Source organism: Symphalangus syndactylus, chromosome 9 (genome assembly GCF_028878055.3).
Source record: "Symphalangus syndactylus isolate Jambi chromosome 9, NHGRI_mSymSyn1-v2.1_pri, whole genome shotgun sequence".
Classification (NCBI taxonomy): domain Eukaryota; kingdom Metazoa; phylum Chordata; class Mammalia; order Primates; family Hylobatidae; genus Symphalangus; species Symphalangus syndactylus.
The window spans coordinates 69,959,776-69,970,325 of NC_072431.2; the positions used below are offsets into that span (position 1 = coordinate 69,959,776).

Sequence of the window (10,550 nt, forward strand, 5' to 3'; positions counted from 1 at the left end):
CATTGTGACACTCCCTGCCCTGCTGTGTTTCTCTCTGACCACCGGTGCATGCAGCTCCTGTCACGTACCGCCTGCTTGCTCAAATCAATCACGACCCTTTCATGTGAAATCTTTAGTGTCGTGAGCCCTTAAAAGGGACAGAAATTGTGCATTCGGGGAGCTCAGATTTTAAGGCAGCAGCTTGCCGATGCTCCCCGCTGAATAAAGCCCTTCCTTCTACAACTCAGTGTCAGAGAGGTTTTTTTTTTTCTTAATAAATTTATTCACAAAAAGTGATATTGCCGAGGGTCTGGGGGCTGTACATGGGCAGGGGCTTGGTGAGCTCTGTACATGGGGCTGGGAGACAAGGGAGCCTCCAGGTGGAAGGGTATTTTTTAATAAAAAAAATAATGGAGCTACAACCACCCCCTCCCCCCTCCCCGATTAAAAAGACACAAAAATAGACGTCTCTGAGGTAAACGGGGAGCATGGGGCTTAAGGGTGTTTAAAGGGCTTCACAGGTGCCAGGGCTTAGAGGTGTCACAGGCACCGCGGTGGCTCCTGCATCGGTTGGTAGAACAGCACGTAGCCCTCGCTGGATGCCACCTGGTTTTCACTGACAGGGGAGACACGAGAGTCATTGTAGACATGCCAACCAGTCTGGCACCGGCACAGGGCTGTGTAGTGGCCATAGTGGACGCTGCCTGAGTGGTTGCAAAGGGCATACAGCTGGTATACAGGACCTCCGGCTTTGTCACTGGCAAAGTCCCCTAGGCTCAGTTGCTGCAGTGGAAGGTCTACACCTACCGAACTTTTTTTGATGGAGCCTCGGGCGGCAGAAAATCGATTCAGATGGAGCACGAGGATTCGAGGGAATCTTTGTACTGTCAACTTTTTGGTACTTCGAGTTTTCTGCCGACGTCGGTCACACACTGGGGCATTCTCCGACTCTAGCTCTTCTTCCTTAGTGAAAAGGTTGAAACAATCCCGCAGAGACACCTTGCCCCCAGCAAATCCTTTCTTGGGGATGGGCAGGGACAGGTCACAAAAAACCTCGAAGGTCGTGGAGCGATACCCACAGGCCTGGCACTTGAGACAACTTTTCAACTGGCCCACAAACAGGCCCACAATCTTGCTGTCCTCTCGCTCCAGGTAACGTTTCCACATTAGGTTGGCTCGGTCAGCATCACTGAACTCAGGTTCTTCTAGCAGAGCCCCTCCTCGGCGGGGTGGAGAGGGAACCGGACCATTGGCAAGTATTGGTGGAGCCCGGAGGCCTCGGCGGTTGATTTCAAGGTGTAGCCGCTCCATGAGGAGCTTCAGGAACTCTTGGGCATCCTGCTGGCTGTATCCAGAGAAGGAGGGAACATATTTCTGGAAGACAGCTCGGAATCGAGTAGGATTCACAGCTTCGCAGGAGTCAGGGTGCCAGAGGGCACCAATCCCATCTGCAAAGGTTTCAGTGAGCTCTTGGGCTCCGCCTCCTCCAGGCACCTCTTGCCGGAAGTCCCTTCTCAGACAGAAGTCCCGAAGAGGTCGAGTGCTGCTCAGACACTGCAGCACAGCATTCAGGAAGCACGTGTTTCCCAGGTTTCGAAGGCCAACATGACCAGAGCCCAGAAGCAGTGTGTGATGAGCCATCTTGTCATCAGAGTAGAAAGGCTCAGAGGACCGGGCGGATAGCATGTGGAAGGAGCCATGGGAAGCAGGGGGCTCTGTCCGTATGCTGAACAGGGTAGGGGGTCCAGGAAAGCCCCCTAGGCGGCGGAGAGAAGTGCTACGTCTCAAAGTGGGTGGCTCAGGCCGGAGGGCCAAGCAGCTCAGTGCAGCCCCAAGCTCTCCGGTGCCACAGTGCCCTCCCAAGGCAAGCCCCATTGGACGCAAGTCCCCACTGCTCACAGACTTGGAATGGGCTAAGTTGGTCCGAGATGGGAGAGGCAAAGCCACAGTTGGGGGTGGTGAGCCAGGCAGGGGAACCCCATGATCTGCTCGAAGGGGGCCTCTGGGACGAGGGCCTGAGGTCCGTCCCCGTCCCAGCTCCAGTTTCTTGAGCCATTCATCAGGGGGACCTGGCCGGGGAGGCAGAGGTCGTAACATGGGGTTTGGCCCAGAGGCTGGGTTTCTGCGCTCCTTGCTGCGGGCCCTGGGGGCAAATGATAGCTTGGATCCCACTCGGGGCTGGATATTAACAGGTGGCTCTCGGGTCCGGCCCAGGCGGTGCTCAGAGGCCTGGGGCATTGTGGACACCACAGGCTGGATCTGTCCCCCGGTGAGGCGGCGGGAGAGGCCAGCCGGGGCCAGGCCCCAGTTCAGGGCCACCCCCTACTACCCCCGTGCAGCACCCCCGTGGGCCCGGCTGCGGCTTTAGCCGCAGCTGTTGCCCAGATCGCTCCCGCCGCAGGGGCCGCCGCCATCTTTGTTGGTCCCCATCAGAGAGGTTTTGTCTGAGGCTCGTCCTGCTACAGTGAAACCCTGTCTCTACTAAAAATACAAAAATTAGCTGGGCATGGTGGAACATGCATGTAATCCCAGCTACTCATGAGGCTGAGGCAGAAGAATCGCTTGAACCCGGGAGGCGAAGGTTGCAGTGAGCCAGGATCAGGCCACTGCACTCCAGCCCGGGTGACAGAGAGAGACTCCGTCCTGAAAATAAATAAATACATAAATAATAAAGGCAAACAGAACTTTTTATTACAATTATTCCCCGCCCCCCCCACCACCACCAAATTCTAAAACAGCATGTTTTGGACAAAGACTCCAATCTAAGTAATTAAATCGACATAAAAAATAGAGAAAAATTGGACTCTCTGCGTTAGGAAGTTTATACAATAAGCATGTATTGATCTCCTGCTAGTTGTGAGGCTTTGTGTTAGGGAATGTATTCGTGACTTTGGCTTCTTCTAGTCAAGTAGTTCTCAAAGTGGGGATACACCATTAGGATCGCCTGCCTCGGCCTCCCAAAGTGCTGGGATTACAGGCGTGAGCCACCGCGCCTGTAGCTGCACTAGACCAATCTGGTTCAACTTTTATGTAACAAAGTTGTTAGTTTATCAGTTGCCTGGAACCCTCAGATTATGTAACCTGAGCATGCCCAAACGAACCAAGCCTGCACCCACAGAGGGAACCTAAGTGCTAGGATCGGGGCATGGGGACTAAATTAAGAAGCAGACACAGCCCACCAGGATCCAGGATCCAATCAGATTGAGCCCTGGCGTCACCCCGTTGCAGCATCCAGTCAGATCACACCTCCTGGCATCACCTGACTACAAGATCCAATCATATCATGACTTATTAGCCTAGGCTTATAAAAGCCAACCCAGCCCCACCCTCCAAGTGGCACTGTTTTGGGAGCTGTCTGTCGTCCACCAAGCCACTGAACCCATCCACTGCATAGGTAACAAGAACTTGCTAAAAATGCAAAATCTTGGCCGGGCATGGTGGCTCACACCTGTAATCCCAGCACTTTGGGAGGCCGAGGCAGGCAGATAACTTGAGGTCAGGAGTTTGAGACCAGCCTGGCCAAAATGGCGAAACCCCATCTCTACTATAAATATAAAAATTAGCCGGGCGTGGTGGCTCACGCCAGTAATCACAGCTACTCATGAGGCTGAGGCTGGAGAATTGGTTGAACCTGGGAGGTGGGGGTTGCAGTGAGCCGAGATCGCACCATCGCACTCCAGCCTGAGTGACAGAGCGGGACTCCGTCTCAAAAAAAAAAAAAGCAAAATCTTAAACCTCCAAACCTAATCAATCAAAGACGGGGCCCAGCAATTTTTAAACTCAATAAACTGTAAATCTGTAAGTCAATAAATTCTCCAAGTGACTCTGATGCACGCTAAAATTTCAGAACCACTATTCTAGTTTGTAGATCAATATTTTAAGGTAAGAACAGGCATATAGACAGTTCAGAGCTGGAGGCGTAGGGAGGAACACAACAGAAATGCCGAGAGATCAAACGCACATAAGACTTCAGCTCAGCAAGATCTGCCACAGATTTTCTCAAACCCTGGTGGTCCTTTTGGTGAGATGGGGTGTTTCAGAGGGATATGGCTATAGATGTGATGGCCCTCTTGAGAAGCTGACAGAGACTTAAAGTATCAGGCCGGGCGCGGTGGCTCACGCCTGTAATCCCAGCACTTTGGGAGGCCGAGGCGGGTGGATCACAAGGTCAGGAGATCGAGACCATCCTGGCTAACACGGTGAAACTCCGTCTCTACTAAAAATACAAAAAATTAGCTGGGCGTGGTGGCGGGTGCCTGTAGTCCCAGCTACTCGGGAGGCTGAGGCAGGAGAATGGCGTGAACCTGGGAGGCGGAGCTTGCAGTGAGCCGAGATTGCCCCACTGCCCTCCAGCCTGGGCAACAGAGCGAGATTCCATCTCGGGAAGAAAAAAAAGTATCAGATTTGTTTTAAAGTATTATGGAAATGGGAATAGCCCAGCCAGAGTTGTTTGTTCGTTCATTTGTTTGTTTCTTTGTTTGTTTTTGAGACAGAGTTTCACTCTTGTTGCCCATGCTGGAGTGCAATGGCACGATCTCCGCTCACCACAACCTCCGCCTCCCGGGTTCAAATGATTCTCCTGCCTCAGCCTCCTGAGTAGCTGGGATTACAGGCAAGCACCACCATGCCTGGCTAATTTTGTATTTTCAGTAGAGATGGGGTTTCTCCATTTTAGTCAGGCTGGTCCCAAACTCCTGACCTCAGGTGATCCGCCCCCTTCAGCCTCCCAAAGTGCTGGGATTACAGGCAGGAGCCACCGCGCTTGGCCTGTTTAGTGTTTTGTTTTGTTTGTTTGTTTGTTTTTTGAGACGGAGTCTTGCCCTATTGCCCCGGCTGGAGTAGTCTCGCTCTGTCGCCCAGGCTGGAGTGCAGTGATGTGACCTCTGCTCACTGCAACCTCTGTCTCCCAGGTTCAAGTGATTCTCCCGCCTCAGCCTCCTGAGTAGCTGGGATTACAGGCGCCTGCCACCATGCCCAGCTAATTTTTTTATGTTTAGTAGAGACTGCGTTTCACCATGTTGCACAGGCTGGTCTCGAACTCCTGACCTCAAGTGATCTGCCCGCCTCAGCCTCCCAAAGTCCTGGGATTGCAGGTGTGAGCCACTGCAGCTGACCAGTCCAGAGTCTATTTGAAACAGAGTTGGAAAGACAGGAATTTAAATCTTACTAATTGTGTAAAGTTGGTATGCAGCAGGCACATTTTAGGGTGTCTGCCCAGCCCACGATTCTTCCATTTCTTCTCTAGAATCTCTGTCTCTCAACACAAGGGGGAAGAAAGAGAGAGTGAGAGAGACAGAGAGACTCTTATGCAACCACACAAAACGAATAACCTTTGCTAAGAAGATACGATTGTCTCTCTAAGGAGTTTAGAATATGGACAGAACAATAATCATGGATTTTTGCAGATAGCTGAACCCATCTTCTGTGACTCCAGGAGTTGTGGGGCAGCCATGCTTCTCTACAAGGATACAGATGCCAAGAGAAAGATTCCATTCTGCAGGTGGAGAAAAAGAGGACTCTGGGGTCTGTTACCTGAGTTTCCAGCTCTCTCCTGAGCCAGATTCAGCACATTCCTCTGTCTCATAGCAAATCAGCCCCTGAATTCAGCAAGATATCCCGAGAGCCTACAGATAACTTTGGCTGCCCACCTGTATTCTTTTGCTTACTTGTTATTATTATTTTAATTTATTTTGAGACAGAGTCTCGCTCTGTCACCCAGGCTGGAGTGCAATGGCGTGATCTCGGCTCACTGGAAGCTCCACCTACGGGGTTCAAGCAATTGTCCTGCCTCAGCTTCCTGAGTAGCTGGGTCTACAGGTGCCTGTCACCACGCCTGGCTAATTTTTGTATTTTTAGTAGAGACGGGGTTTCGCCATGTTGGCCTGGTTGGTCTCAAACTCCTGACCTCAGGTGACCCGCCTGCCTTAGCCTTCTAAAGTGCTGGGATTACAGGCGTGAGCCACGCCCCGGGTCCCGTATTCTTTTTCTTTGCAAAAGATTCAGCTCAAGTTCGTTTCTGTAACTCATACCAGAAAGCCTTTGCTAAAACATGTGAGCAATTTATCTAATCTCACTAAACTTCAATGTATTTGTGGAAGGAGGCTGCTAATAGGTACTTCATCCACTGGTAAAGAGCTAAGTGAGATAATGTGCATAAATACTTAGGGCAATGTCCGGCACACATTAAAGTTACCCTTTCAAGTCATAGGTGTGAGTTCTCTATCGCCCTGGGCTGTGGTAATCACCTGTGTGTTCCGGGTCAAAAGGCCCGGGGTGGCTCTCTGGAATATGGTCTCCACTGAGTCTACTAATCTGAAGGCTGGGCCACCACAGATTACTTGCTCTGATTGAAAAGTTTGACAAGAAAATGATGACCAGGTGCCTTTCAGTGATTTCAATATTTGAAGGTGGCCGGGTCCACCAGCTCACACCTATAATCCAAACACTTTGGGAGGCCAAGGCAGGAAGATGTCTTGAGCCCAGGAGTTCAAGACCAGCCTGGGTAATAGAGTGAGACCCTGTCTCTTAAAATAAGTAAATAAATAAATGAAGTAAAGAAGAAATCTGCAGGCTGGGCACGGTGGCTCACACCTGTAATCCCAGCACTTTGGGAGGCTGAGGCGGGTGGATCACCAGGTCAGGAGATGGAGACCATCCTGGCTAACATGGTGAAACCCCATCTCTACTAAAAATACAAAAAAATAGCTGGGCGTGGTGGTGGGCGCCTGTAGTCCCAGCTACTCGGGAGGCTGAGGTTGGAGAATGGCGTGAACCTGGGAGGCAGCACTTGCAGTGAGCCGAGATCGTGTCACTGCACTCTAGCCTGGGCGACAGAGCGAGACTCTGTCTCAAAAAAAAAAAAAAAAAAAGAAAGAAAAGAAAAAATCTGAATACAGTGTGAAAACTTCATTCCTAAGATTATTCTTCCTGGGTCTTTTAATTTTTTTTTTTTGGAGACAGAGTCTCTTTCTGTCACCCAGGCTGGAGTGCAGTGGTGCGATCTCGGCTCACTGCCACCTCCGCCTCCCAAGTTCAAGCAATTCTCATGCCTCAGCCTCCCGAGTAGCTGGGACTACAGGTGTGTGACGCCATGCCTGGCTAATTTTTTGTCTTTTAGTAGAGATGGGGTTTCACCAGGTTGCCAAGGCTTGTCTCGAACTCCTGAATTCAGGCAATACGTTCACCTCAGACTCCCAAAGTGCTAGGATTACAGGCATGAGCCACCTCACCCAGCCTCTTCCTGGGCCTTTTAAAACAACCCCCTCCCTTATTTCCTTGAGGCCAGGAAGAGCTTTTAAATTTTTCTATTAAACATTCTTCCAAATTATTTTACCTCAAATCTCACTAAATTATAAGAAACAACATTAGTACTAGAAAAACTAGAAAAGAATATAAATGTAGATGATTACTTAGTTAGATGAAAAAGATAAATTATAATAAGGGACTGAGAGCTTTATACATTTAGTTAAATTAATATGAGATTTTTGGCCAGACGAAGTGGCTCATGAATGTAATCCCAGTGTTTTAAAAGACCACTGCAGGAGGATGGCTTGAGCCAAGGAGTTCAATACCCACCTGGGCAACATAGTGAGACCCTGTCTTTACAAAAAAAAAAAAAAAATATATATATATATATACACACACACACACATATATGTGTGTATATATATATATATATATACACACACACACATATATGTATATATAAAAATAACCGCCCAGCGGTTTTAGGGGTATTTTTGTGTTGAGATGCTGATATGGTTTGGATTTGTGTCTCCACCCAAATCTGATGTTGAATTGTAATCCCCAGTGTTGGAGGAGGGGCCTGGTGGGAGGTGATTGGATCATGGGGGTGGATTTCCCTCTTGCTGTTCCCATGATAGTGAGTTCTCACAAGATCTGGTTGTTTAAAAGTATGTGGCACCAGCTGGGCGCGGTGGCTCATGCCTGTAATCCCAGCACTTTGGGAGGCCAAAGCGGGTAGATCACCTGAAGTCAGGAGTTCAAGACCAGCCTGACCAACATGGTGAAACCCCATCTCTACTAAAAATACAAAAATTAGCTGGGTGTGGTGTTGCATGCCTGTAATCCCAGCTTCTCGGGAGGCTGAGGCACAAGAATCACTTGAACCCAGGAGGTGGAGGTTGCAGTGAGCCATGATTGCGCCACTGCACTCCAGCCTGGGCAACAGAGTGAGACTCCATCTCAAAACAAAACAAAGTATGTGGCACCTCTCCCTTCACTCTCTTCCTCCTGCTCCAGCCATGTAGACATGCCTCCTTCCTCTTTGCGTTCCACCATGATTAAGTTTCCTGAGGCCTCCCTAGCCATGCTTCCTGTACAGCCTGTGGAACAGTAAACCAATTTAGCTTCTTTTCTTTATGACTTACCCAGTGTCAGGTAGCTCTTTATAGCAATGCAAGAATGGACTGATACAGATGCCATGTTTGTACCCATGCCATTGTGCCAGCCCAAGACTGCCACAGGGCTGGCCAGTCCCAAACATCCTCCACATCTGGCTCCAGCCAGGTTCCTGCAGCTTTGGGCTGGCCTCACAGGACCAGAACTCAATACATAACTATCTGACTGCTCCCTGCAACCTCTGGCAGGGCTGGGCAGCCACGACCTCACTCCCCTGCCCTAACTCCAAGGTACTGGCATTACCAATGGGGACTCGAAACTGCAGCTGGGTGAGCTCCAAGCCCTCTACATCCTTCAGCAGGAAGGTCATAAGAAGTGGAAAATGCAACATTTGGGTATGAAGGCAGAAGTGCCTGTCTTCACCTAGGTCCGTGGGGATGCAGCCCTAGCAGGGACCCACCTTTCTCTACCCAGCACTTCCCTGCCCTCCTCTAGTATCACAGGGACTGAGGTAGGAAGGGCCTGAATAGGACAGGGGCAAGGCTTGTAAACACAGCTCTGTTCCTGCCTCTGCCAAACTGTTTTGCAGTTTTGACCTGCAAAAATTCTCCCACGCACACACCTAATTCCCTGCATGGACTATGAGGTAGGCAGGCTGACTCCAACCACCCTTCCTCCAATTACAGAAAACAGTGACCATCTACAGGCTTCACATATCTTAATTAATTTAATCTTCACAAGAACACTAGGTAGTAAGTGCTATTATTATCTCTATTTTTACAGATGACGAAATGAAGGCATACAGAGTACAAATGAAATTTGCGACCGGGCATGATGGCTCACTCCCGTAGTCCCAGCACTTTGGGAGGCCGAAGCGGGTGGATCACGTGAGGTCAGGAGACCAGCCCGGCCAACATGGTGAAATCCTGTCTCTATTAAAAATGCAAAAATTAGCTGGGCATGGTGGCAGTCGTCTGTAGTCCCAGCCTCTGGGGAGGCTGAGGCAGAATGCATGAACCTGGGAGGCGGAGACTGTAGTGAGCTGAGACCATGCCATTGCACTCCAGCCTGGGCAACGAGAGCAAAACTCTGTCTCAAAAAAAAAAGAAGAAAAGAAATTTGTGGCCAGGGGCCGTGGCTCACGCCTGTAATTCCACCATTTAGAGAGGCGGAGGCGGGAGAATCACTTGAACTCAGGAGTCAGAGACCAGCCTGGGTAACATAGTGAAACCCCCACCTTTTTTTTTTAAAAAAAGAAATTTGCCCAAAATTACCCAAAGAAGCATCAGTGCCAGATTTTGAACCCAGGCAAGCCAGCTCCTAATCCTAAACCCAACCTGCTAACCACTAGGTTCTGCTGCCTCCCAGTAAGCCACTCCCTGTCCATGACCTGGGCATTAGTAATTGCTGGCTACCAGGAATCAGAACTGGCTACCAAGGAGAAAAGCACCATCGTTTGCTCTAAATAAGATATGCATGTTTCAGGTTTGTAGAATTAGGGCTTAAGATACACAAAGATGGGCTGGGCACAGTGGCTCACGCCTATAATCCCAGCACTTTGGGAGGCTGAGGCAAGAGGATCACTTAAGCCCAGGACTTCAAGACCAGCATGGGTGACATCACGAGACCCTGTTTCTAAAAAAAAAAAAAAAAAAAAAAAAAGAAAAGAAAAGCCAGGTGTGGTGACACTCACCTGTAGTCCCAGTTACTTGGGAAGTTGAGGCAGGAGGATCACTTGATTTCAGCTGATCAAGGCTGCAGTGAGCTATGACTGAGCCACTGCACTCCAGCCCGGGTGACTAAGACCTTGTCTCAAAAAAAGAAGAGGCCAGGTGTGGTGGCTCACACCTGTAATCCCAGCACTTTGGGAGGCTGAGGGAGGTGGATTGTTTGAGCCCGGAAGTTCAAGACCAGCCTAGGCAACATAGCAAGCCAAAAAAACAAAACAAAACAAAAAACAAAAAAACTAGCTGGGCGTGGTGGTGCATGCCTGTGGTGCCAGCTACTTGGGAGGCTGGGGCAGGAGGATCCCTTTACCTGGTGAGGTTGAGGCTGCAGTGAGTTATGATCATGCCACTGTACTCCAGCCTGGGCAATAGAGTGAGGCTCTGTCTAAAAAATAGCATTAATACTAGCAACCTACTCCTGGGATACAGACATAGAATATGCAAAGATCTGTCCCAAGTTCCATGTGGCTCCAGTGTCGTATC

At 49.8% G+C, this 10,550-nt stretch overlaps 1 protein-coding gene across 1 annotated transcript; it reads right to left on the reverse strand.

Moving 5' to 3' along the window:
• Positions 1-238: 238 nt before the first annotated feature.
• Positions 239-5,722, reverse strand: LOC129489814 (ubiquitin carboxyl-terminal hydrolase 21). Its single transcript, XM_055292970.2, has 2 exons — positions 5,512-5,722; positions 239-2,622 (listed from the first exon to the last, which is right to left on the reverse strand). Exon 2 carries the CDS (start codon positions 2,215-2,217, stop codon positions 520-522), a length of 1,698 nt encoding a protein of 565 aa, XP_055148945.1. The 5' UTR covers positions 2,218-2,622; positions 5,512-5,722; the 3' UTR covers positions 239-519.
• Positions 5,723-10,550: the final 4,828 nt, after the last annotated feature.

Bases quoted from the DNA above. Each gene is read 5' to 3' on its own strand.
- LOC129489814 (XM_055292970.2), bottom strand. From the start codon at position 2,217: ATGCCCCAGGCCTCTGAGCACCGCCTGGGCCGGACCCGAGAGCCACCT.